We start from the raw sequence: 27,238 nt of genomic DNA on the forward strand, positions 1-27,238 counted from the left end.
GATTCAGAAGAGCTGAGATACCCCAATCCTTAGGTTAGCAGCAGAGTCAGGAGCTGGCGGTGGGTGGGTAGTCCAAATGACTGGTTCAGGCCCATATGACCTCAGCTAACACCCACTGTGTGCACTGCAGGGAACGAAGAGATTCTTGAAGACCCTGCCATGGTGCAGCAGGAGCAAAATGTCAAGAAGAATGTGGCCAAGGGCTTGACACTGTGTGTGTGCTATGCAGCCAGCATCGGAGGCACTGCCACCTTGACTGGGACGGGACCCAATGTGGTGCTTCTGGGCCAGATGCATGAGTAAGTCACCTTCTGGGGACAATAAAGTGGGCCCTAGGACTGGAGGGATCTACCCACCTGTCACTCCTCCACAGCTGGACCCTGTGGAGTCCTGGGGAAACTGGCAGGAGTGCAGGTGTGACCTCACCCTGCTTCTGTGCTCCGGCACCCCTGAACCCACCCATGAGCCCTCAGAGGGATTGGAGAGCTGATATAGTTTACAGATTTTTCTGCAGCTAATGTCCAGGGGTGGGTTAAATGAAGGCCAGATTTGCTTCATGCCCTGGGGTGAGTTCTATTTTCTTACCCTGAGCTGAGGATTCTTGCTCAGAGAAGAAATGTGGATTGAACTCCAAGCAAAAGTCATGGGAGATGACAACATGTTCCCACATCCTGGGGTCCTTGGTTAAAACTTGCTGAATATAGACACTTCCCCTCACTCCCTTTGCTTTTCTCCTTTGGTGGTCAATGGTGATGGTCATATGATATCAGGGATCTATAAACAGAAGAGAGGATTGGGGGTTAAGTTGCTCATTTCTTCTCCTCCTCATTCACTATGGCTCCACTCATTGCCCTTAAGATGGTGTGTCCCTCAAAGGCAATTAGCCTTTGTGAGGCCCCAGGTGGACCAAAGATGGAATGGTTTAGAGTATTCCAGCCATGGCCACCAAGAGACACAAGCCATGAGGACCCCAGTTCTGGGCCTGGCCTTGTGTTGGGTGGGGTTGGGATCTTAGAAGTCAGAGAAACCTGGAAACTGCCCATGGGGAACTCGTGTCTGCTGAGGGTAGAAGATAAGGGTGGAATGGAGGGTTCCATTAGGACAATGGTAAATGCATTGATAGAGGTATGTAACAAATTGCAGCAGGTAGGAACAAAAATAAGATGGTGTCTGTGCTATGCAGACATGAGCAGCATGGGAAGGACAACTGGCACAAGATGTAGGAGCTGGAAGGGACAGGCGTGGATCCTGATCAGGCAGGAAGTTGAGGTTCAACAACCAGACTGTTTTGCAACTAGAAATATTTTCTGTAATAATAATCTTACTGTTCTCAAGTTCCTTAGGCAAAAAGCAGCCTATCTTAGCTGATTGAAGGACGGTCTGTGCCTACTTTTGCTCCCTTGAGCTGAGGGGAGTTGCTCTGGACTAGCAGAGGAGCTGGAGTTAGGAGGAGAGGCTGGGATTAGAGGAACCTTCCGCAGCCCCCAGGAAGTATCTTCGGGCCCCACCTTGGGATACTTTTGAGCTTCCATCATAGAAACTCACAGAGTGAGGATTCTGAGATATCGCGGTAACTCCTGAAACTGTCAGCCAAATTACGTTCCTGAGTGCATATTGGTGTATTTTCTGTACACAAGAGCCATAGATTTCATGAGATGTCTAGCAGGATGATCAGCTGGTCATCCCTCAGGCTTTTCTTGTACTGTGGTCATGTTGTCTAGCCTCAAATTTATTTAAGGGGCAATGCTGGGGGAAGGACTTGTCTGCATGGGCATGAGCCCTGGGTATCTATACCTAAATAGGATGTGGCCCCCCCTCTGGACCGCCTAAAATCTCAGGGTCCAGCTGCTGCTCAGTCCCCACCCACAGGACCTTCCCTGCAGTGAGGGGTGGCCTCAGCAACTGGTTTGAGGTATGGACCAGTGTTTCTCCTTTCAGACTGTTTCCTGAGAGTAAAGACACCGTGAACTTTGCCTCCTGGTTTGGATTTGCCTTCCCCAATATGGTGATAATGCTGCTGCTTTCCTGGTTATGGCTCCAGTATATTTTTATGAGATGCAAGTAAGTTTGAGCTGCTTATAGAATAGAGTCTAAATCACATCATGCCCCTGCTGGAAAACTTTCAGATTCAATAAGTAGGTCTACAAAGTTTTTCAGGTCTGGCCCTGGCCTGTCTCTCCAGCCTCATCTCCCACTAGTCCGCCCTCCCATTTGGGTTACCCCAGGCTGCTCACTGAGCCTTTGTTCGTGCTGTTCTCTCTTCCTGGAATGCCACTTACTATCTTCCTACTTTGTGTGCCTGGTAAAAGTCTCCTCAGCCTTCAAGCCTTCAATTGCTCCTTCCTCAGCAATACCTTCCCTGACTTTCTTCCCTACCTCCATCTCATCTCAGAATTACGTGCTCACTCCTCTAGGCTGTCCCTGAGCCTATGATAGCCCTATCACTGGGTGCCTGTATTTGTTTTCTGCTGCTGCCCCTTCCCCTTGACCATGAGCTCCTCAAGGACAGTCCTCTCTGACCCCACCACCCAGCACAACTCCTGGACCAGGGAGAATGAGCAGGTGTGCTATCACAGCTGGTAAATGAAATTAAAGAGAAGCTTGTCCCTGTGAACCAAATCTACACTGCTGGACAAGCTTCCACTTAGTTGGATATGTCTATTAGACCAGGTCATAGCAAATTGCCTGATAATCCAGACGCAGAGCTTTACTAAATGCCTATAGTGACCCCAGTAGCATGCACACTGGCCAGTTCATCAAGAGTCAACCTTGATAGCAACTAGACTTTGGACAGAAACCATGTATATGGCTGACAAGCACCTAAAAAGAGCTGTTCGTTATTTTTTACACAGCTTTACTGAGATATAACTCATACTCCATACAATTCACCCATCTAAATTGTACAATTCGGCAGTTTTTAGTATATTCACAGTTGTGTAACCATCACCACAATCAATTTTAGAACATTTTCATCACCTCATAAAGAAACTCTGTACTGCTTAGCTACACTCCTCTAATCTCCCCATCCCCCACTGCCCTAAGCAACCACTAATCTACTTTGTTTCTATGGTTTCCCTATTCTGGATATTTCATATAAGTGGAATCATAAAATATTTGTCCTTTTTGTGACTGATTTCTTCCACTTAGCATAATGTTTTCTTAACTTAGCATAATGTTTTCAAGGTTTGTCTATGTCATAGCATGCATCAGAACTTAATTCCTTTTTATGGCTGAATAATATTACGTTTATGGATATAACACATTGTGTTTATTCATTCACACATTGATAACACTTGGGTTATTTCCACCATTTGGCTACTGTGAATAATGCTGCTGTGAACATTCAAACATAAATTGAGTTGTTATTTTAAGACATGGTTTTATTTATAGCACAAAGGTGGTCTTCTCACACTGGAATAGAAAATACCTTGCTGTGAACCACATGCTCTGCTCAGCTCCTTTAGCCACAGGGAGGTTGAGAGCTAAGTAAAGAACAGGTAAATATGCAACCAGAAGAAGGAGACCTCCAAGTGGGGAAGCAAATGTGCCCATGAAAACCCATGATTTAATGGGGAAAATGAGGCATTTTTCTAGGTTTTCTTCTTAAGGAGGAACTGTTTTGAAAGACTGCCATTAAAACATTGTTATTACATGGATAAACCTTCAAGACCTCGTGTTTTGAGTGAAATAAGCCAGACAGAAAAGGACAAATATTGAATGATCTTACTTATGTGAAATAAATATGCAAAGTCATAGAGACAGAAAGTAGAATGCAGGTTCCCAGGAGCAGGAGTGAGGATGGGAACTGGGGAATTATTGCTTAATTCTAAAAAAACAGAGTTTTTGTTTTGGGTGATGGAAGGTTTTGGTAAAGGAAGATGGTGATAGTAGCACAGCATTGTGAATATATTTAAGACCACTGAACTGCATATTTGAAAGTGTTTAAAAAGGGAAATTTTATGTTGTACATATGCTACCATAATAAAAAATTAAAAAAACTAAAAAATCCATAGAAATGTGTAACACAGAGTTGAACCCCAAGTAAACTAAGAACTACAGTTAACTATAGCTAATAATTAATATAACTATAATAATATTATAGTTAATATTCATGTTAGGCATCCCTGCTGTGCCACCCCACCCAGCCGTGTCTACAGGCCCCAGGAACAGGGAAGCTGCTCCTGTGGGTACATGCCTGCACAGCTTGATTTTGATGGCAGCTCTTTTTACCTGGCTTTTCCCACCTGCTCACTGACTGTCCTGCTCCCTTGCTCACGTCCATCCAGGAGACCTATTAGTAGATCTTCCCGAAACCTGTTGCAGGCTGCAGGTGGTATCCATGCCTCCCCATGGGTCAATAGTAATAATAATGACCAAAATACATTGTGTGCTTATAAAACTGCAAGACAACATTTAAACACTTTATATATATTAACTTAATCTTCGCAACAACCTGTGAGGTAGGCACTATTATCTAATTTACAGATAATAATAGTAAGAAAGGTGCAGAGAAGTTAAGTGTCTACCTATGCAAGACTGTATAAATAGGAAGTAGTAGAACCCAGATGGTCTGGCTGCAGAGACTATGTCCTTAACCCACTACTCTATGTCCCCTCTTGGCAATACCAAGCCTCACGGCTGAGGCATGGTCAGGTGTCAGGAGCCTTAGTTGTGGCCTTTACTCAGTGTGGGAGCTACTCCGAAGACCTGAGACCTACTGGTTTCATCACAGGGCAAGAGGCAGAGGAACCTTGGCATTAAGACCACAAAGGGTGCCATCAGCTCCCATCTAGCCTGATGTGGACGGCAGGTCTCTGGGAGCTCCCAGCTAAGAACCTGAAGCTAACACTCACCGGGCCTGGCATGTCCCCCATTAGCTCTGCTTGACTGGCAAGGAGCCTGGAGAGCATCTGCTATATGGGAACTTCTGGAGCCTGCTCATGATGGAGATGCGGGGCTGGCCACTCAGCCCACCTCTGCCTGACAGCTCCTCTAGCTCAAGGGCTTTGTCAACCAGATATAGAGCACGGCAGGCAGGGGAGGAGAGTGGGGAGATTCACATATACACCTGTTGAGACCCCAGATCGGGAAGGTAGAGGGTGGCTCTTCATACTCATCTTGAATGATGGGAACAGCAAGTGAATGTCCTCTGGCCCATGCCAAGTCCGCTACAAGCAAGACTTGGTGATCCCTACCTCTGTAGCTGCCTGGACCAGTGCCCCTCAGGTGAAGCAACTCCACTATCTCATCTTGCCCTTATTTGGGTCCCTCATCTGGATGGTTGTGGAGAGAATGTCAGGGTCACTACCTCTAGCCTAATCCAGAAAATCTGTGTCTTACTGAGTTATGGTCAGTGCCTGAGGCCAATTTAGACCAAGGGGCCACAGACCTCCCAAGACTACCAAGGATTACATGGGACACTACTACTTTTCTATCCAGACCAATCCCTTAAAATAGGAAAGAGGTTTTTTCTGATCCCTGCCACACCAAAGGTACTCTGGGGTTCACAGACCTTTACTTTGCTCTGCAGCAGATTGAGTCCAAGTTCACCAGTAACATGGTAAAGACCATTCCTGGGGCTTCCATGGGCAAACCAGATCCATTTGCCTGCATCTCCTGCCAACGATCACCATAAGAAGTAGCCCAGAGATGAGAATGAAACTGCTTAGCATAAGAGGCCCTGAAGGCCAGTGGTGGTGCTGTGAGGGGACCAACATGCATGATGGCATACACAGACAGCCCCCATAGTTTGGAGCCCTGTGCACATCAGAAACATGGAGCTGGCAAGAGATCTGGGCTCAGACTCCTTGTTCTCAGTTGGGCAGCTAGAAATGCCAAGGTCATCCCTTAGCCTGGAAATCTGAAGCCCTAGCTCAGCCCAAGAATCTCTGGAATGATAGGCAGAAGATGGGTGCTTGGTAGAGCAGACTGCTGGGGGCGTGGTTGGGGAATGAAGGCAGAGAGGCCCCACTTATGCTAGCAGAGGCATGTCAATGCTGACCTGGGATTCTATCACTATTGTTTCCTTTCTTAGCCCTTGAGCATACTGGGAGGCCATGTCTTGATGTTTTCATGCCACCATCACTGGCAGGGCCCACATCCTCTCAAAGACAATTTGTATCCAGCATTGGATTCTAGAATAATTCCTATTCCAGCAACCCCTTCCCTCTTAATAATTTTATCTTAGGGTCCCAGGAAAGACTCCCACATGGGAGAGCTCTACAAGGACAATTCTCTGGGTCTAGCACATCTTCTTTAGACTGAAAAACGATGGAATGAGTGAATGGAATCCTCAGAGAACACCTTGGGGTGTTGCATCCTACACACCAGTAGCTCCAGTTACATGGGATATCCTCTCTAGCTCCTCTAAACATCCCTCCTTCCTTCCCACTAGAGAGGCCCTTTCTGCCAATGGCCACTGGTCCCTGGGGAGCCCATCCAAAAGTAGGACCTGGCCTGATTACCTTCCTGTCACAGCCAACCCTGCTGATAATCCAGAGTCTCCTGGGTCCCTAATCCTATACTCCAGCTCCTCAGAACAAAGGTACCCACCCACTCTTGGCTGGACTGTCTGCCCGTGCCTGTCCCTGTTCCTGGTGAACTCTTTTTTTTAAAAAATATTTTTATTTTTAAGGAAGCAAATTTATTTATTTATTGTATGCTGTATGGCAGGGGTCACATTTCATTCTTTTTCCATATGAGTATTCTGTTATTGCAGCCCTATATGTTGAATTTTTTTGTTGTTTGCTTTTTGGGAAGTGCATGGGCCAGGAAACGAACCTGTAAATTTATTTTTAAGGAAGGAAAAGAGGCTGTTTCAAGATTAGTTTTCAACTCTAATATTCAGTCAGGGTTTATAGGATTGGATTGGTATAAACTTAGAATTCACAATGAATATTGTTTTTCTGATACTAGTCTATTGCTACTCAAGATCCTTATTTAAAAATAAATAACTAGCTTTGGTGTAAACTTGTCATACTCTAGTTTTACTATATATTTGGGTTATGCACAAATGAAGATTCTAGTATATCTCATTAAACTCTTAAAATCTGAGAAAAAGTCTATTTCCCTGTGTTCTTCCATTTGACATGTACTCAGTAAATAATCCAGAACAAAAAAGATTCAAAGAGGGTTTTCAGCAATATGATGATCTTTCTTCCCTAATTTTTTTTCTTCCCTCAAATTCCCTGAAGAATTTGAAATATAATTAACATTGAATAGATTTCAGAATGTATTTCCTGATGTGCTTACTGATGTTTAAACTACATGTAACTTTTAACTAGTTTTCATATCACTGAAAAAAGAGAAGCTACTAGTAAATTTATAGAAGATATCTTTTAAAGCTTTAAAGAATTTTAAGTCCATCAAGATACATAGAATGTGGTTTTCCTGTTAAATATTGTGTAATTTGTTCTAACATTTTATCCCAATATAATACAAATTTCCAAAGCCTTTTCATAGTAGTTCAATTTTATATTACCACAGCAAACAGGTATAATTATTAACAAAAACTTTCAAGAACTAAATCACTCAGAGAATGAAGATAACTTATAAACTAATATTGACTACCTATCCCTGGGTTTTAATAAGTGATACTCCATCATCACTATCAATAATCTAATACTAATATTATGCTTCCATATACAGTATGTTTTATACATGCTATGGGAAGAAAATCATTGAAAAAAGTTAATCTATAATTAAATTTATCTATTGATCTCATTTTTAGCCTTCTTTAAGTCATTTCTTCCTTTCTCTTCCAAATTATGAGAACCAAGGTGAGCTATCCTGGGGGATTCAGAAAACATGCACCAGAGGAAGACAAAATGGAGGCTGCTTAGGAAGCTGGGGTTCCTGGGCTCCAGTTACAGCATTTCAGCCAACATCAATTTTACAATTGCTTGGCTCAAGAAGGCTGATGATGTTCAACATTTCTCTCTCAGCTGAAACGACACATGGTGGCATGTGCTGGCTTTCTCATGGCTCTACAAAAAAAGCCCTGGTGAACTCTTGAGCCCCTTGGTGATGGAGACTGGCATCCCAGCCTCCATCACCAAGAAAGGAAGGACTCCCCAGGCCCTGGTGGGGGAAGGAAGACTTGGGGAGCATGTGAGGGAGCCCTTGTTCCACTTCAACAGGCTCTAGAAATTATGGCCTTTCTCCAGGGAACCTAGGCCAGCCAAACTCCTGGCAACTAGGTACCAGGTCTTTCTGGCCAGCTATGTCCTCCCTTCTGGTTATTTCTACCTTCTGTCCTCCTTCCTGCTCTCTTGGTTCTGTCCAGCCTCTAATCTTCTGGACCATTTTCTCCTTTCCCACTACCCCTCAGACCTGGTGCCACCCCAGCCTTCCCTGGGGAACACCCTCCAGCTCGGGGAGAATCCCTGGGACATGCACTGTGTACATACAGCTCTAACTCTCAGTAGAGATATTGCTACATCCTGTGAGATTGGTTAGGCAGATGAAACTGGCAGTGAGAGCAAGAGTGAGAGTGAGAGCTAGGAAGGGTCTCCAGGCCCCATAGCAAAAGAGAGGCAGCATGTGTCCCTTTCTCCACAATATTCAGGCATTAGCTGGCCAGCCAACCTGCCCTGCTATGTCATTATATACTTGCTGTTCTCCCATCTTTTCATTTTCTAGTTTTAAAAAAGACTGTGCCTGCCGGACAGAAAGGAGTGAAAGTGAGAAGGCTGCCTATGAGATGCTGCAGGAGGAATACAGGAAGCTGGGGCCCGTCTCGTTTGCTGAGCTCAATGTTATGATCTGCTTCACGCTGCTGGTTGTCCTGTGGTTCACCCGGGAGCCTGGCTTCATTTCCGGCTGGTTGTCAATAGCCTGGAGAGAGAAAAATGTAGAGTAAGGCGTGTTCCACGGAACCCTCTGGCTTCATACAGTGGGGTCTGTGTGCTGTCGTCCTTGGTTACGGGTTGTGAGAGGAATGTCCAGGGCTCGGCATCAGAGATTGGTTGTAGCACTCCTCCTTTTCTTTTGCAGTTGGGTTTCCTCCCTCCCTCCCTCCTTCCCTCTCCCCCCTCCCTCCTCTCTTCCTTCCCTTAGACACAAGTAGGCCCGTCCCAGGACACACATCTGGGGGTCCAGAAGCTTCTCTAGATTCTAGACTCTAGGCAGAGTGGGTGCTTGTAGTTTCTCACGATATTATGTTATTAGAATGGAGGAAATGTTAAGAAGACTGCATATTCTAGAAAAGGCAGAAGATATGGGTGGGGAGATGCCTATTACTGGGTATTTCATTTTGAAGGTCTGTTTGGATCAGTGCCAGAGTCTTTGTGGTCAACATGGTGAACCCAGAATTCTAGAAAATCTGGTAAAGAAGAGGCCACAAAGTTTGTCCAAGGAACAGTATAGGCTGAGAGGGAATTGGGCACCTAAGGTTAGTGACAGAACCAGGCCAATATTGTGGGCCTCCTGGTCTCGCTGAGACTCATTCTACCCCTCCAGGATAGGGCTTTGGGGATCCAATTTCTTTGTTCAACTGAACCTGTTTCTTCATGCATGAGCATTCAGACGTGGAGCCACTGGAGTTAGAACAGATTTTCTGAATGACTGTCAGCATTCAGAAAATCTGAATTCACATAAAATCTCATGTGGCCTTCCCCACCTAGGTATATCTCTGATGCCACTGTGGCCATCTTTGTGGCCCTCTTGCTATTCATTGTGCCTTCGCAGAAGCCGAAGTTCAATATCTGTAGCCAGACTGAAGAAGGTAAGTCTCCCAACTCGGCCCCTCAGCATCAGGGCTGGGGACCTAGCAGCAGAGGATTTCCATGGGATTCCCTGGACCCTGAAAACCCAGAAGATTCTATCCTATTGAAGAGGGCTGGCTGGATGGCAAAAGCCTGGGGAGACAGTGATTTTTAAGCCTTCCCTGGGTGTTAATACAAATCTCTTCTCTTTTGCTTTTTAAACATTTGAAATCTTATTTATTATTGCAAAAGGGATAGCAAAATGCTTCAAATTTCCCATAATTTTATCTTTTCCTCTCAGTTTCTGTTACTATGCAAATATGTTATATGGTTATAGTCAAAACACACTCACAATTTGAATCTTGATTCATTTTTGTTTTTGCTTGGGATTATAAACATTTCCCACTATTGCTATAGTCTTCGAATTTATTTTTTCCAATAACTGCATTCTATTCCATTGAAGGACTGCAGCCATTTTTTTGCTATGACAATTTTGCTAAGACAATTTTGGTTATCTTGAATTTTTCATTCAAGATTGAAAATGTTCAATTTCAAGATTGAAAAATATTAATTAATATTTTCTTGTAATAGCTTTTCTTTGGGAGTATTTCTTCTTTAAGATTAATTTCTAGGAGGGATGTTGCTGGGTAGAAGAGGATGTATGTTTTAATGACTCTTAAGATGTACTGCCAAATTGCTTTTCAAAAGAGTTGTACCAATTTATAGTGCTGTCAGCAGTGTATGTAAATATTTTTGCCACATCCTCACTTGCAATAAGTATAATAATTAATACAAATTTTAATTGACAGGTGGTAATGAGATGGTATTCATTGTCCTTACTGGAGTTCTTCCTTTTGATTGTACTTCATTTGCTTTCTATTGCTGCTCTGGGTTGCGTATGTGTGTCTTTTATTTTTTCTTCTCAGAAAAGAAAATTCCATTTTATCCTCCTCCACTGCTGAATTGGAAGGAAACCCAGCAGAAAGTGCCATGGGGCATTGTGCTGCTCCTGGGGGGTGGATTTGCTCTGGCTAAAGGATGTGAGGTAACTTCTCCAGTCATGGGCTGCTCTGGGAAGAGGGTGGCCAAAGAGCTGCTACATTCCTCTATTTTGCCATCCCTAGGCCATGCTTATGTTTTTCCGCATCTGTCTCCTCCACATAACTGCACATTCCTGGAGGACAGGGGCTTTCTCTTGTCATCTAGAACACGGCACCAAAATAATGCCCTGAAATAAGTACTTAGAGAATAAAGAAAGTACTTGGAAAATGTTCATCAAGTGATTGCAGAAATAAGTGATAAGTGACCCTGGTGGTTAGACAAAAAGTACCCTGTCTGAAGTTTGGTAATAATGGCCTCTGCTTTGATTTATCCCAGGAAAAGATGTTCTTTCAAGTCCTCATAAATCCTTTCATCTTTTGTTCTTTATTTGCTGATCTTTGTTGACATGGTTACCATTTTAAAATTTTACTCTAGCTAAGGAAATAGCAGCATAAGAGAAGAGGAACAGCATTTGGGGAGAAAAGCCCAAACATGTAACTTTTTCTACTTTCCTCTTTCTACCATCCTTCTTGGGGTAGGGATGAGCGGAGGGAGTGATGAGTCAGTTTGGTGCTGCTATCTTTCACCCATCCATCCATCATCTATCCAGAAATAGAATGCAATAGATAGTCTTTGTTTATATTGCTACTGCTGCTAACTCAACTTGTAGGGCAGAGCCTGGTGTATAATGGGGGCCATCATCTAGCCATCTCTCCATCCATTCATCCATGTATCCATTCATCAAACTTTCTTATTAAATCCCTAATGTTAGTCCAAGCACTGGGATTATAGAGATGATTGAGAAGTGGTTTCTCTTCTGTAGGATTTTGTAGCCTAGGGAGGGGGATGTATCTGGATGGGCCATTCAGGAAGAGATAGCACATGAGCAAAAGAAAATGTGTGAATTGTACAGATGAGGAACAGCAGAAGGTGAAGCTGGTGAGGCTAGCAGAAGCCACTTAAGTGAGGTGCTTGAATTCAAGTAGGGAGTATGCACTTTACTTTGAAAGCAATGGGAAGCCAAGGAAGGGTTGAGGCAGGGAGTGACTTAGTCAGATACGTACTTGAGAAAAAACACTCTGATGGCTGAAGTGGAGGTCCAGGCAGGGAAGGGGTTGGAGGAGAACCAGTCACTTTATAGTCTTCATCTAAATTAATCTCAGAACATTTGACTCCATGGATCATTATCTCCTTGAAACTCCCTCTACTTTTGGACCCTAAGACACCACTTTCTCCAGTTTCTTTCTAGCTCTTCCTGCTCAGCCTCCTTTGCTGACTTTTCTCTGAGAGTCCTCCTTGAATATGAAGTCTTTAAGGTTCTGTCCTTGGCCTCTTTATTCACCTTTCATTCTCTCCATGGGCAATCTCAGCCCAATGACTCAAATCTAAATTGCAAATTTCAGGCCACTCTTCACATTAGTAACTATAGGTTATGGAGAGGAAGAGATAGATAAGAGATGTTTTGGGTACGGAGAGGAAGAGAGGGATATGAGATGTTACTTAGTAACAATTGGTTATAAAGAATGATGGAGATAGAGACCCCTAGCATGACTTTCAGTCTTCTGGCTTGGAGGGCAAATGGATGTTGAGGCTGTTCAGCAAGCTGAGGAGCCAAGTAAGAGAAACAGATTTTATGCTTGAGAGGATGAATTCAAACTGGAGGACACTAAGCCTGATGTGCTCATGGGACATCTGGGTAGAAATTTCTAGAAGGCATATGTACGTTTAAATCTGGAGAGGAGACTAGTGGACTGGAAATGGGGATTTAAGAGACAGCACAGTAAGGATGGAGACTGAGATTGTAGGAATCATCTATGGAATGAATACACAGAGAGAGAATCAGGAGCGGAGATGGGCTGAGCTCTCTGGAGATAGATGAGGGCTGAGCTCTCTGGAGATTTTCAGTTTCTTGGAGGAACCTAAAGCCAGGAGCCTGAGGTGACTCCTCTCCTGATGCTTCCCAGGCCTCAGGGCTGTCCGACTGGATGGGGAAGCAAATGGAGCCCTTGCACACAGTGCCCATGGCAGCCCTCACCTTGATCTTATCTTCAATTGTTGCTGGGTTCACTGAGTTCACAAGCAATGTGGCCACCGCCACCCTGTTTCTGCCCATCTTTGCCTCCATGGTAAGTAACCCTTCTGGGGGGTTGGGGAGGACTCTTCAGCATCATTTCACAAAAAGTGAAATTTTCCTGGGTCCTTAGAGAAGCAGTGACATCAGAGGCTGAAACCTGACCAGGCTTTGGAGACCTCTAACATGGACTTGTGGCCCTTGATAACACTGGCCCTGCCCTCAGTGCTTTGCAAGTTCTTATTTGTATCTCCCAAGAGTGACCAAAGTGCCTGAGCATGGACACAGTGTTCAAAATTTGTTATAAATTTAATGAGATTATTTTTCAAGCCGGGGAGACAGGATTTGTGCCAAGGAGGAGTAGGCCAATTGACATGGGGAAATGACAGAGTGGACTCTGAGGATGTGAGCGCAGGTACATGGGAAGACTGCAGAGGAGGGGGAGCACCATGGGCTGACACCCATTGGAAAGGGTCTTGAGGGAGGTGGGGCTTGAACTGGATGGGAGGGCAGAGGGTATTCTGGGAGGATGGAACAGCCCAGCTAAAGGAAATGGAGCATAAGATGGAGGATCCCAGAAACCTTGCTTGGCGAGTGTAGGGATAAGGGATCAGCAGAAGCTGAGCCAGAAAGGTAGCTGGGGGTAGAGGAGGGGATGCTAAAGAAATGTGTTCTATAGGCAAGCCTGTTTTTGAGTTTGAATTAAGAAGAAAGCAGAGCTTATTTAAACTAGTTGTGATCTTTTTTTGTATTTCCTTCTGTCATTCATTCCATAGCAGTACTGACCTTAAGGTGCTATAGAAAGAACACTGGGTTTGGAGTCAGAGGCCTGGCTCCTTGAACATGTCACTTCAGTGACAAAACTAGCAATAACCAGTAAGGATAGTCATGCTGAGAAGTGATTTATAAAGTCTCCCACCAATTCTAAGAAGGACTCTTCATAGAGTTGTGTGCTTATGAGATGATAGCTCTGAAAATCCTTCACAGACTACAAAATAAGCCTGGGAGAGGTCGTTATCATTATTCTGAAGTTCGGAACAGACTTACAAAGGGCCTGAATGCAGGATTTAAGATAGTAAATTTCCATTCAGCTACTTGGCTGTCTACCTGTATAAAAAACAAAACAAAAGCAAACTTAAGTGGTTTTTTCCTCTCATAGCAGGGAAAGATGAAAGCATTAAACATAGCTCAAGTTGGCTCATTTCCTCCTCTCCTAAGCAGGCTGCCCAGAGAGATGCTGAGGAGTGTCTTTTGATGCTGGGCAAGCGGTGGTGATGCTCTTCTCCTCTAGCAAAGGCCCTGGTCACTTCTAGCCCTAGAAGTGAGCACGCTAAGCCTGACACCTGTGGGCTGCATCTCAAGAGAATGGTTAGGCCCTTTGAGAACAAGCTCTTCTGGAACCAGAAACCCCAAGATTTCCCCACAACTGCTTCTAAGGCCCCTCACACTCCTGCCTCAGCATCCACAGTGGGAAAGGGAAAGGCAGTGGTCAACCAGCTGGATCACAGAGGAACCCGGGGTACATTTACCACATGGTACCCATGGTCAGATAAGGTCAGGGGGTGGCCGCAGGAATGGGGGAATCAGGAAACAGACTGGGCATCTGACTGGGACACCTCTCAGTTACTCCCAGTGGGAATGTGATATGGTGCAGACTTTCAGAGGGCTAGCTAGCAACAGAACCTTTTGACACAAATTTCATGTCTGGGAATTTATCTTAAGGAAATAATAAGAGATGTCCACAATGATATACTAAAATTATATACATTTTATATAAAATATATCCATAATAATAGGGGATAGGTGAAATAAAATGATCATATATTCATACAAACTAATACTATTGAGCCTTTAAAAACAAAACTTTTGAAGGTTATTTAATAAAATGGGAACATACTTATGAGCTAATTTTTTTGAGTTGAAATGTAATACACATATATGACTAAAAAATATATAGTAACACAAAAGTGTATTAAACAGACCAGAGTCCCCTAGTGTCCTCCCTAGAGACAACCTCTGTTATTGATTTCCTAGATAACTTTCTGGATGTATTAAACACACAGATAATTTATTTTAAGCAAATGGTGTCATTCCATGATCCTATTCTGCACCTTAATTAAAAAAAAAATCTAGCCATCAGTCTTGGAGATCTTTTCACATTAGCACATAAAATCAACCTAATTGATTTTATAACTGCATGCTATTTTATTGTTTGTATATACCACACTTTATTTAACATCCAGCTATTGATGGCCTTTAAGTCTATTTCCTGTTGCAATGGACATCTTTGCTTTCATGTCTGCATTCATATGCAGTAAATGTGCATGGTAAATTATTAATCTTGATTGATATTATGACTGACAGCGTATCATTCATCATTCATTCAACAGATATTTAATGAGTGCCTACTCTGGTGCTAGGCCCTGTTAGAAGTGGCTGGATTTTAAATGCAGAGTAAAGAAGGTGGATAGAAAATTCCATATGAAAATGATCTCAAATGTGTATAAAAAACACATGCATACATTGATGCACACATAAGTGAGAAGCCACGCTTCCTGTCCACTAGGCACTCTCAGTCTGTAGCAAGTCACACAGACACGCACAAATGGCCTATAAAATGAGGCAGAGCACACCACATGGGCTGGGGGGACACAGTGTTACTCAGTGCAAGCTGAGCATCCAGCACAATTTCAATAGGTGCCCAAGAAATACATGTTGAATGGATTGAGGGGATTTACAAAGGCCTCCCAGAAGAGGTAGCCTCTAGAATTCGGGGTTAGTGTTCAGCAGATTATCAGATTGTCTACTGAACACTGAGACGTGGTGCAGGGTTGAGGAGTCAGTAAGTCAAAGGTCCAGAGGTAGAAACGCACATGGTGCGTTCCGGGAGTGCTTTTTAGAATGGTGGCCCCCTGTAAGCTTTCATTTTCTGTATCTGTAACATTGTAGTACTGTTTTTCCCCAGGCGCGTTCCACAGGCATCAATCCGCTGTGCGTCATGCTGCCTGGTACTCTGAGTGCATCTTTTGCCTTCATGTTGCCAGTGGCCACCCCACCTAACGCCATTGTATTTACCTATGGACACCTCAAGGTTACAGACATGGTAACACAGCTGCTTTGATTTACTCTTATCAGATTATGATGTTTTTGTCATTAGAGATGTCCAGTTTCAAAATGATGTCATATGATTTGGAATACCATTTGCAATACAATTTCTCTTTGTTTTTTTGAATGATCTCCACCTTCATCTCCTAGCATAGTTTATTTTGTCTCTCCAGCCAGAAAGGTGGTTCACAGATTTCCCACATGGCCAGATGAACTTTACAAACTAGCAAGAACCAGCAAAGTTAGTCAGGAGGGGTGAAGCTTAGATTGGGGTAAAATACTAATGATATCCAAAGAGTAGAGGTGTCTAGAGAGCTAGAGCAGGGAAGGGGAGAGATCTATCACCTGGGACCAGATGAGGCCTTGGAAATAGATGCAGTAAAGGAGGAACTCTTCACGCCTGGCTTGGCCTTATCACTTGTTCAGAGAGGAGGAGAAGGTCACCGTGCAGCTTTGGGTGGGGATGTGACCTGGGAGGCCAGAAACGAAGGTCCCTACCTCAGGCCAATTGTGTGTTATTTATCACAGGGCCTCTACTGGGTGTACAAGGCAGGGGACTGTGAATTTCCAGAAACCTTAGACTGCGAACTTGATTCCAATCCCTAGTAAAAAAAATCTACAACAGATTTTTAAAGCAATGGTTGATGAACATTAAGAGAGAACATAAAGCATGCACCAGAAAGAGCCAGAAGAGGCTCAAGCAACTCAGGAAGCCCTTGTGGGAAGGTTAAGGCAGTGGAGTGAGCTCTGGCCTCAGAGTCAGACTGCCAGGCCTGAGTGACCTGGGGCTGTCACCTCCTTTCACTGACCTTAGGCTCAAGTGGGCTGTCCTGCCTATTTTCCAGGGCTGCTTCGAGGACTGACAGCACTTAGTAGAGCAGCTTTATCGGGGGGTGGAGTGAGCATAAGAGTATGTATGACAGGGAAGGTGAGGTCCAGGGAGCAGAGAGAGGACTAGTTCCCAGTGTCCTGTTTGCCTTGCTCTGACAATCCACACAGACCTGAGAGTGCTGACTCTGACCCTGTTTTTGTCCAGATGAAAGCGGGACTAATGCTGAACATAATTGGAATCTTCTGTGTGTTCTTGGCGGTCAACACCTGGGGACGGGCCATATTTGACTTGGATCATTTCCCTGACTGGGCTAATGCAACCCACATTAAATCTTAGGAAGAGCTGTAAGACCCATGGACCTAGCCCCTGCCCTCCTGATGACTCCTGAATCTCCCAGAACACCTTGCAGCAGAGGTTGGGGTCCAAGCCTGAGGTGACCCAATGATGCCCACAACCCACGAAGATGAAGCCAATAGAGCACCATCCTCCAAACCCAGATTCAGCCACAGGGATGGGTAGCAACAAGGCAGGCTTGGAAGCTGAAGAGAGCCCCTGAAGTGGCTGTTGGTGCCCATCTTTCTTAGGGACTCTACCTCATCTCTCAGGATGGGCAGACTGCAGAGGGACTGAGACTTATTCTCCTGTATCCATTCAGCCTGGAGCAGCCATAACACTAGCCCCATGTGGGGCTTTCTCTGATTTCCATTTGCTTAATTTCAGGGTAGTTTAAATGGGAATCAGATACCCAGATTGGGAGTTTGGGAGGTGAGAAAACATGGTGCCCATGCTTCTTCCAGTTCACCGTGCGTTGCCTCAGATCATCTCTTTCACTCTGAAGTGGCCAGCCCAGCTCAGGGGCAGAATATCTGGTCTTGGGCAGCTACTTACTACTGGAGTGAGGGTGGGAATCAGAGCAGCCCTGCAGACTCTAGAACTCCTTGTATGGTACCACCACCAAAGGATGACACCTGCCTTCCCACAGCACACCATTGGATTACTTGCTCCCCTCCTTACCTCATTTCATTTTAATCAACACTTGGAAACCTTCCTAGCTCTCTAGTGAGAGGCCCCAGACACTTTCAGCCTAGTCCCCTTTGTTGTCTGGGTCAATGTTTGCTGAAAGCCACTTACTGGGGCCCTAGCATCCCCTTTTTCTCCCGGACAGGTCAGTTTAGCTTTTCTGTGTGGTGTTTTTTTTGCTACTGTCACACAGATGGGATCACACTCCATGTATGGGTCACAGTGGAGTATCTAAGGAGCCACAGTGAGGTATCTAGGTCCTCCCTCAGCAGCAGACTCAGAGGGACACACCTATTACTTCTGTCAGAGTTTGGGTTCCTCTGGGTAAAACCTTTCTTTTGCCAATTGGACATTGCAGCCATGCCTGATGGCAAAAGAGTTTTCCAGAGAGTGAAGAGGGCTCATTGGTCCCTATGCAGATAACCTTTGGTTATAAATGAGTCTACCTGAAATTACTGGGGCAAAGACTCTATTTAGGGTGGCTGTGGGACGATGAACCTCCGAACTCTTTGTGGAAGAGAGGACAATCATCCTCCTGCCCCACCCTCATTTTCTCTCTTTTAGTAGATATATGAAGTCCACTGATAGCATTTTTCAGGGCAGGAGAGAGTTGGAACACAAGGAATCCCCACCAAGGACTAAGTGCTTATCTAGTTTCCTTGACTGTCAAGGTCATGCCCTCATTAAAAGCTCTGTCTTCCATGGAAACTTGCACTGTGCTGAGTCGTCTCTGGTTTTCGGCCATAGTGTTGTAGGTGTGGGGGATGGAAGGGTGATGATTACTCACTGCCCACCTCCTGTGTGCCAGGACTTCCTGTGCCTGTTGCATCCCCTAGTTCTCATTTGCTCTTTGCAGCAACCCCTTGGGTTAGGCAGGTGTCTCATGAGAAAACTGAGGCTCAGGTCAGTGTGATGTGTCCAAAATCACACATCAAATTACTGACAGAGTTCCATCCTAGACCACCTGACCTCACATCCATTGCTCCTTCCTTTAGCCATCAAGGGCTTATAGAGAAAGGTGGGTAGCCAAAAACAACTCTGCCCCAAAGCCCAGTCTCCTCAGGAAGATCAAAACAAGAGCCCTTTCTGTTGCCTTCTCTGAGATGGGCGCAGGACAGAGCTGACTCAGACAGGGTTGGTCCTTCCCCTAAGAAGCAGACTTTGGTTGGGGAGAAGCATATAAAAGTGGCTGCTTTCTCAGCCCACCAAAACAATACTGGCACATGGTGACATGGCTACTATCTTACTCTCCCCCACCCACTATTGTCCACACTGCTGCTGTTGACCTGTGTGCCCACCAGATTGAGGGTTCCCCGAGGGCTTTGACTGCTTACTGGGTCCAGGGCTGGCACTGTGGGCAGCCCAGAGGAGGGCACAGTAAATGCAACTGAAAAAATGATTGATCAGTGTGGTGAATTTTGCACACAGTTGATGCTGGTCGGTGAGGAGCATTCAAGGTGGTATTGAAGGATAAGTAGGATTAGCCAGGTGTGATGTAGAAGGATATGGTATGGTGGGTAGAGGACTCTACCAGACACCATCTAGTTAAGGGCTGATAAGGAAGCTGAATTGAGGAGAGCAGATTCACAGCAGAGGAGGCTGACCAAAGGATATTTCTAAGCAAATTTTCTTGGAGTTAGCCAGGGGGAGGTTACATTAACATTATGGCCTGTGCCAATTAGGAATGCTTTTGGCTACAAATTACAGTGGCTTAAACCATATAACATCATTTAATGTTTATTTTGAAAGAAGCTGCAGATAGATGATTGTGTTGCTTGGTCCAGCAGCTCATTCAGGCCACCAAGGATTCAAGTTCAAATTTCCACTCTGGTATCTTAAGGGTATTGTGCATTAACCCCCATGTTTGACTTTCATGCTACATAAACATCTACATTCAAGGCAGAAAGAAAGGGGTGCAAGGTGGGGGCTGATAGTGCCAAATGCATCTTTCCCTTTTATCAGGAAAGCAAAAGCTTTCCCTGAAGCCCCTATCAGAGTTCCCTTTATGTGCTACTGGTCAGAACTGGAACACATGCCCACTTTTACACTAGTCATTGACAAAGGGGAATGGCAATACCACTGGAATACCATAAGACCAATTAGGACTCATGCTTGGGGTTGCGGGTTTGGCCTACCTTTCCTAAAATCAAGAGGTCCCCACACACTACATAAGAGTTCTGACAGGAAAAAAAAAAGGGCTGTTGGGTAGGTAATGAACCCTGTCTGGTATAGTGACTCTGTTTCAGGGGTTGCCACCACTCCAGACTTCTTGAGTGGCTCCCTTTCCATGGAATTCAGTAGAAACATATTCTGGTAGGAAGAGAGTACATGGTTGTCTGATCAAGGACTTCAGTTCTGCATACATCTCTCAAAGACCAGGCCTCTTCCTGGAGGCCCACTGGACTGAAATTGGCTGGGAGGCTAGAGTTTGAATCATGCCCTAAACTCAGTCTTGACATCTAACACAAAATAAATCATTCCATTCATTTCCCAGAGCCTGCCCATGCAAAAAAAAAAAAAAAAATTTTAATTAAAAAAAAAAAATCATTCCATTCTCTGGGCCTCAGTTTCTTATCTGTATCATGAGGGGCTGGACATTCCCCGAGTCATGGACCCCTTTACCCCAATTGACCCTTCTTATTCTTGGGCCAGCTGCAGCCCCCACCTCCATCCCCCATGCTGTCTCAGCTTGGAGCCCCACTCTCTGCTGCCACCTGGATCTTAGCCATTTGCTGCAGGCGTCTCAAATTTTTCCCAACTCATATTTTGCCTCTTACATTTTGTGAAGAGGTTCTACCCAAGAGCCTTGAGTTCTTTCTTAGTATCTGGATCGGACATTTGGGCCCAAAGTTAATGGAACACATCATTCTGACCAGGACTGCTTTCAACTTTTGCCAGTGGATTATGACTCCACAAGGATTCTGTGTATTCTAAAAGTCAGGGCATGGGTCTCCTTATCCTCTGATCCTTGAATTTGTTGCTCTCAAGGGCAGACCACAGGTCTCCTTCCCTGTCCATCTTAACCTGAGAGCCTCCTTAGGGAAGAACCTGGGCCTCCTCTGACAGGGTCAATGAGCAGGGCAGCTCTCTGGCACAGGTGGAGTCGTCTTTCCTCCCCACCATTTCTTGCATGCTAGCAAAAATAATGGATAGTGAGAATTCTGCTCCAAAGCCCGCAAGCTGAGTTAAATCCTTGAAATGAATAAGGGTATTCTTGGGTAAGATCCTTGATGACATATTCTTGTTTGTGGAAATAAACACCAAATGCTGAATGTCTGGTTAGATACTATACCTGGCAGTCTTAGCTCAGAATCCCTTCACCCAGGTACTCATTTTTCCTAGCCCTACAGCTCCTTGAAACTCTTGTCTCCCAATCTACCAGGGAAGTTTCTTATCAACATTAAAAAAAAATTCCATCAAGGTGAGTCTTCCACACCATGAAGTGCTTTAAACAGAAAGCTTATCATTTCAGCATTTTTTTTTAATCCTTATAATCAGATATTCAGTTTATTTACTCAGAGTCCTGAGCCAGGACTTAGGTATTCCACTTCCTTGTCCTAGGAATGTCTTCCAGATGCTTCCCTGACTTACTTCCACCTTTAGAGCTGTAGACAGCCCACTGCTGGCAGTTTTAGAACAGCATTTATGTTGCTGTTTCCAGTTTCCAAGATTAGAGCAATGTTAAAATTCAATCTCTGAAAACCCTATTAACCAATCATGAATTTAACTAGTTTACATATTAAAAATTAATTTGAACACAGTACAAGAAATTTAAATGGTACAAAAAGATAAGTCCTCCTTCCCACCTCAGACCTTGAGTTCCCCTTCACTTTCCACGAAAGCAACCATTTCAACAGTTTCTTACATATGTTTCTAGAAATATTACATACATAAGCTTAGCAAATAGATATATATTCATTTTTTACATACAGGAGCAGGTTATATATGTTGTTGGTCTTTCCTCCTCTCCCAAGCCCACCCTCCCTTAACAATTTCATTTAGAGATCGTTCCATTTTAGGAAATATATGTTTAAATAATCTTTTTCATTCAGTAGTTAATTTTGTTTTTAAATTGAGGCAAATTAAATGCAGTGACTTACACAGATCTTAAGTGTACAATTCAATAATTTTAACAAACGTAAGCAACACCTCATCTCTGTCACCCTCAGAATGTTCCCTCTGGTCCTTTCTAGTAACCCACACCCCAGGGCAACCACCACTACGATTTCAGCCACCATAGATTAGCCTGCCTGTGGAACTTCACGTAAATGGAATCATTCAGCATGTACCCTTCATGTCTGATTTATTTGGCTTACAAAACTGCTTTTGAAATTCCTTCCTGTTGTATTTATCAGTTCATTTCTTATTGCTGCTGAGTAATGTTCCACTGTATGAATATACCACAATTTGTAAATCCATCAATTTGATGGATTGATGATGGAATGGTTGTTCCAGTTTGGGGCTATTATGAAAAACTATTATAAACATTTCTATGAAAGTTGTTTTGTGGACAGATGTGTTCACTTCTCCCAGATGTGTGCCGAAGAGTGAGCATCAGTCATTTAAAAAGTCATATAGTATTTCATTGAAGCATGTACCATACAATAAACAAGTTTCCTACAGATGGGCATCTTTTTCCCAGTCTTTGGCTAGTGCCATAATAAACTTATCTACATAAACCTTTGTGCAGGTATGTGAGGAGAATACTTTCTTAGAATGATATGCTGGGTTGAGGGGCATTTGTATTTAAATTTGGGACAGATATTGCCAAATTCTTTGCAAAAAGGCTGTGCCAATATACATGTTCAAGAACTTGCACGAGACCTTCCTCTTATATACCCTTAGCAACTCCACGTATAATCAAATTTTCCAATCCTTGCTAACTGATAGGTGGAAACTTTTATCTCATGATTTTCATTTCTTTAAATTGTAATGGTGAGCATTTTCACATATCTATAATCCATGTGCATGTCTTTTTCTTTGAACTCCCTGTCTTTTACCCATTTTTCCAATTTTTTAAAGGCCTTTTCTAATTTATTTGTAACCACTCTTTATATGTTAAGGAAATCAGTCGTTTGTCTGTCATAGGAATCTTTATATACTAAGATTTAGTGAGGCTAGTTATTCTGTTTATTCTTTTTCATTTTTTTTCCTAGCTAGTCTCAAATATTTTCCCATAAGAATTACTAAATCAGCTCTCTACCCTCCCCCCCAAACATCTGGTTGGCATTTACCCCTTGGCTCTCTTTCCCACTACTCTCCCTCTCACTCATTCTAGGTTTTCTGAACCTCAGCACTTGATAGTGTTCTGGACTGGATAATTTTTTGTTGTGGGGGGCTGTTCTGTGTACTATAGGATGTTTAGCAGCATCCTGCACTCTATTCACTAGAAGCCAATAGCAGAAGGGCAACCCCTACCCCCAACACCAGTTGAGAACCACTGGCTTGCTCCCATCTAGCTGCACTGGCCTCCTTATTGTTCTAGAGTAGGCACAGTGCACTCCTGCTTCAGAGCCCTTGTACTCATTCTCTCTCCCCTAGAAACGCTCCTGGCTTATTCCCTTACCTCCCTTAAATCTGTGCTCAAATGTTGCTTCTTAGCCTATTTTAAATTATAATCTGTCCCCCCATCTTCCCTGCCTTCCCTATACCATCCTTGATTCATTTTTATTTATTGCATTTTCATCATCTAATATACTATGTAATTTGCTTCTTTATTTTGTTTGTCTGTCTCTCCTCCACCCCCAAGAATGAAAAGGGGAGGGATTTTTGTCTGTTTTGTTCACTCTTGTATCCTTGGCATCTAGAACATACAAGGCACATCATAGGTGCTCAATAAATATTAGATAAACAAATCAGAACAGATTCCTAAATGACGGTAGATGAGAAATGACATCTCCACAATGTTGATTCTTCCTAGACAAGGATACATTAAAGTTTTCTTTTATATCCTTCTATAAAGTTTTAAAGTTTCTTAGAAACAAGAATTTGTAAATGCATTGTAAATGAACATTTTCCCAGCATGTTTTTTATTTTTCATATTAGTGGACTTGGGAAGCTAAACTGCCTAACTCATGGTGGGCTGGGATGGGTACCGCCATAATTTCCCTAGCAGGAGTGACTCTGAGGCCTGGGATGACATCTGGAGGCCACTGGTTATCTCTCTTCCCCATCAACTTGCCTCGACTTCTCCATTCACAGCTTTGTGGGAGGACCTCAGCCTTGGCATCTCCATTCTTTTCTCTCCCTCAGGAAGCTCCATCCAAGAGCTCATCAGAAGAGGTATTGTTCAGGATGATCCAAAATTTATTTGGAAGACCAGAGTGCCCTGAATAGCTAAAAATATTATCTTGAGAAAGAAAAATGAAATGGGAGGGCTCACACTATTTGATTTTAAAGCATATTACAAAGCTACAGTGTTTATCAAAACAGCATGGTACTGGTATAAAGATAGACATATTGACCACTGGAATAAAATTGAGTATTCAGAAACAGACCCTCTCATCTATGGACAATTGATCTCTCATAAGGCAGTCAAGCCAACACACCTGGGACAGAGCAGCCTCTATGATAAATACTGTTTGGAGAACTGGATATCCATATACAAAAGAATGAAAGAGGATCCATAATTCATACCTTATACAAAAATTAACTTAAAATTGTGTTCCTGAACATTAGAGCTAAGACCATAAAACTTATTGGAGAAAATGTAGGGAAATATCTTATAAAAGATAATCTATCTTATAAAAGATATCTTATAAAAGAGGTGGTTTCCTAGATCTTACACTCAGAGCACAAGCAATGATGATAAATGGGAGCGCCTCAAAATTAAATACTTTTGTACATCAAAGAACTTTATCAAGGAAGTAGAAAGGCAGCCTAAGCAATGGGAGACAATATTTGGAAACCACATATCAGATTAGGGTTTAGAATCCAGAATACATAAAGAGATTGTTCAACTCAAAAAAAAGACAAACAACCCAATTACAAAATGGACAAAAGACAAGAACAGACACTTCTCAGAAGAGGAAATAGAAATGGCTAAAAGGCACATGGCTCAACTTCACTGGCTATTGGGGAAATACAAATCAAAATCATAATGAGATATCATCTCACACCCACCAGAGTGGCCAAAATGATAAGTGCTGGAGAGGATGTGGAGAAAGAGGCACACTTATCCACTGTTGGTGGGAATGTAAAATGGCACAACTGTTAATGGAAAGCAGTTTGGCAGTTCCTCAGGAAGCTAAGTATAGAGTTGCTATATGATCCAGCAATCCCATTGCTAGGTATCTATTCAGAGGATGTAAGGACAAGAACACAAACAGACACTTGCAGACCTATGCTTATAGCAGCTTTATTTACAACTGCCAAGAGATGGAATCAGCCCAAATGTCCATCAATAGAAGAATGACTAAACAAGCTGTGGTATATATACAGGATGGAATATTACACAGCTATAAGACAGAATAAAGTCATGAAGCATGTAATATGGAAGGATCTTGAAGACGTTATGCTAAGTGAAGTTAGCTAGAAACAAAGGACAACTACTGTATGGTTTCACTCATATGAACTAACATTAATGAGTGAACTTGGAGAATTTCAGTTAAGAACATGGGTTTTCAGGAGATAGGACAGAGATTGGGTAATTGATGCTGAAGGGATACAGATTGTGCAACAGGACTGATTGTAAAAATTCAGAAATGGGTAGCACAATACTATCTGATTGTAGCACAATAATTTAAGTACACCGAATAAAGCTGAATGTTAGAATGACAGAGGGAGAAGAGCTAGAGGCACGTATGAAACCAGTAGGAAAGAGAGACGATAAAGACTGAGATGGTATAATTTAGGAATGCCTAGAGTGTACAATGATGTTGATTAAATGTACAAATTAAAAAATATTTTGCATGAGGAAGAACAAAGGAACGTCAATATTGCAGGGTGTTGAAAATAGATGGTCATCCATATTTTAAAACTTCAACTCCTGCATGAGACTAAAGGGAGAAATGTTTATTTGCTACAAATTTATATTTTGACTAGTGCATTTTCTAATTTTTAAAAAAATTTATTTATTAATTAAAAAATTAAGAAACAAAATAAAACATCAACATACATAATCAGTAATTCACAAAATCATCACTTAGTTGCATATTCATCATTTCTTAGAACATTTGCATTAATTCAGAAAAAGAAATAAAAGACAATAGAAAAAGAAATAAAACGAACACAGGAAAGAAAAAAAAAAGATTATACCTATCATACCCCTAACCCCTTGCTTTCATTGATCACTAGCATTTCAAACCAAATTTATTTTAGCATTTGTTTCCCCTATTATTTATTTTTATTCCATATGTTCTACTCCTTTGTTGACAAGGTAGATAAAAGGAGCATCAGACACAAGGTTTTCACAATCACACAGTCACACTGTGACAGCTGTATCATTATTCAATCATCCTCAAGAAACATGGCTACTGGAACACAGCTCTACATTTTCAGGCAGTTCCCTCCAGCCTCTCCATTACATCTTGAATAACAAGATGATATCTACTTGATGCATAAGAATAACCTCCAGGATAACCTCTCAACTCTGTTTGGAATCTCTTAGCAATTGACACTTTGTCTTATTTCCCTCTTCCCCCTTTTGGTCGAGAAGGTTTTCTCAATCCCTTGATGCTAAGTCTCAGCTCATTCTAGGGTTTTTCTCAATCCCTTGATGCTGAGTCTCAGCTCATTCCCAGATCTCTGTCCCACGTTGCCAGGAAGGTCCACACCCCTGGGAGTCATGTGCATTTCCTAATTTAACTTGTATGGTCAGTTTAATTGAACACCAAAAGTACATGGAACCTTAAATAAGGCATGAGATTTTGTTGGTTTGTCCAGGTTAGTGTGATACACCGATAAATCACAGAGTGATTTGAACAGTAAATAAAGAAGTATTTGCAGAGTTCCCTTGGGGGAATGGGGGAAAAAAGGGAAATATTCAACTTCCCCATTTGGAGAATTCCTGATATTCTCACAAGCAGTGGGGACAACCACATCAATAGGCAGAGCCCTCAATCTTGGGGATCGCCCCTACAAATCTCATCCCTGCAGAAGATAGGTTAAGCCTACTTAAAATTTGGCCTAAAAGTTACCCTGAGAGAATCTCTTCTGTTGCTCAGATGTGACTGCTCTCTCTTTTAGCCAATACAGCAAGTGAACTCATTGCCCTCCCCCTCTATGTGGGACATGACTCACAGGGGTGTAAACCTCCCTAGTAACGTGGGACAGTAATCCTGGGATGAGCTGGGACTCAGCATCAAGGGATTGAGAAAACCTTCTTGACCAAAAGGGGGAAGAGAGAAATGAGACAAAATAAAGTGTCAGTGGCTGAAAGATTTCAGAGTCGAGTGGTTATCCTGGAGGTTATTCTTCTGCATTATATAGATATTCCTTTTTAGTTTATGGTGTGGCTAGAGGAGA

General features: G+C 43.1%; 2 protein-coding genes across 5 annotated transcripts in view; one reads left to right on the plus strand and one right to left on the minus strand.

The window, feature by feature from the left end:
- SLC13A5 (solute carrier family 13 member 5) overlaps window positions 1-18,481 on the plus strand; it is an 83,621-nt gene extending 65,140 nt beyond the window's left edge. For all 3 annotated transcript variants that reach the window (XM_077165616.1, XM_077165617.1, XM_077165615.1), the window contains exons 6-13: window positions 131-299; window positions 1,939-2,061; window positions 8,641-8,856; window positions 9,624-9,724; window positions 10,631-10,749; window positions 12,710-12,871; window positions 15,782-15,919; window positions 16,958-18,481. In XM_077165616.1, the coding sequence (XP_077021731.1) occupies window positions 131-299; window positions 1,939-2,061; window positions 8,641-8,856; window positions 9,624-9,724; window positions 10,631-10,749; window positions 12,710-12,871; window positions 15,782-15,919; window positions 16,958-17,089 (1,160 nt within the window). In that variant the 3' untranslated portion in view covers window positions 17,090-18,481. The remainder of the gene's footprint in view (window positions 1-130; window positions 300-1,938; window positions 2,062-8,640; window positions 8,857-9,623; window positions 9,725-10,630; window positions 10,750-12,709; window positions 12,872-15,781; window positions 15,920-16,957) is intronic.
- C6H17orf100 (chromosome 6 C17orf100 homolog) overlaps window positions 1-27,238 on the minus strand; it is a 109,804-nt gene that overhangs the window by 45,754 nt on the left and 36,812 nt on the right. The window lies entirely within an intron of this gene.

Source organism: Tamandua tetradactyla, chromosome 6, assembly GCF_023851605.1.
Source record: "Tamandua tetradactyla isolate mTamTet1 chromosome 6, mTamTet1.pri, whole genome shotgun sequence".
Classification (NCBI taxonomy): Eukaryota; Metazoa; Chordata; class Mammalia; order Pilosa; family Myrmecophagidae; genus Tamandua; species Tamandua tetradactyla.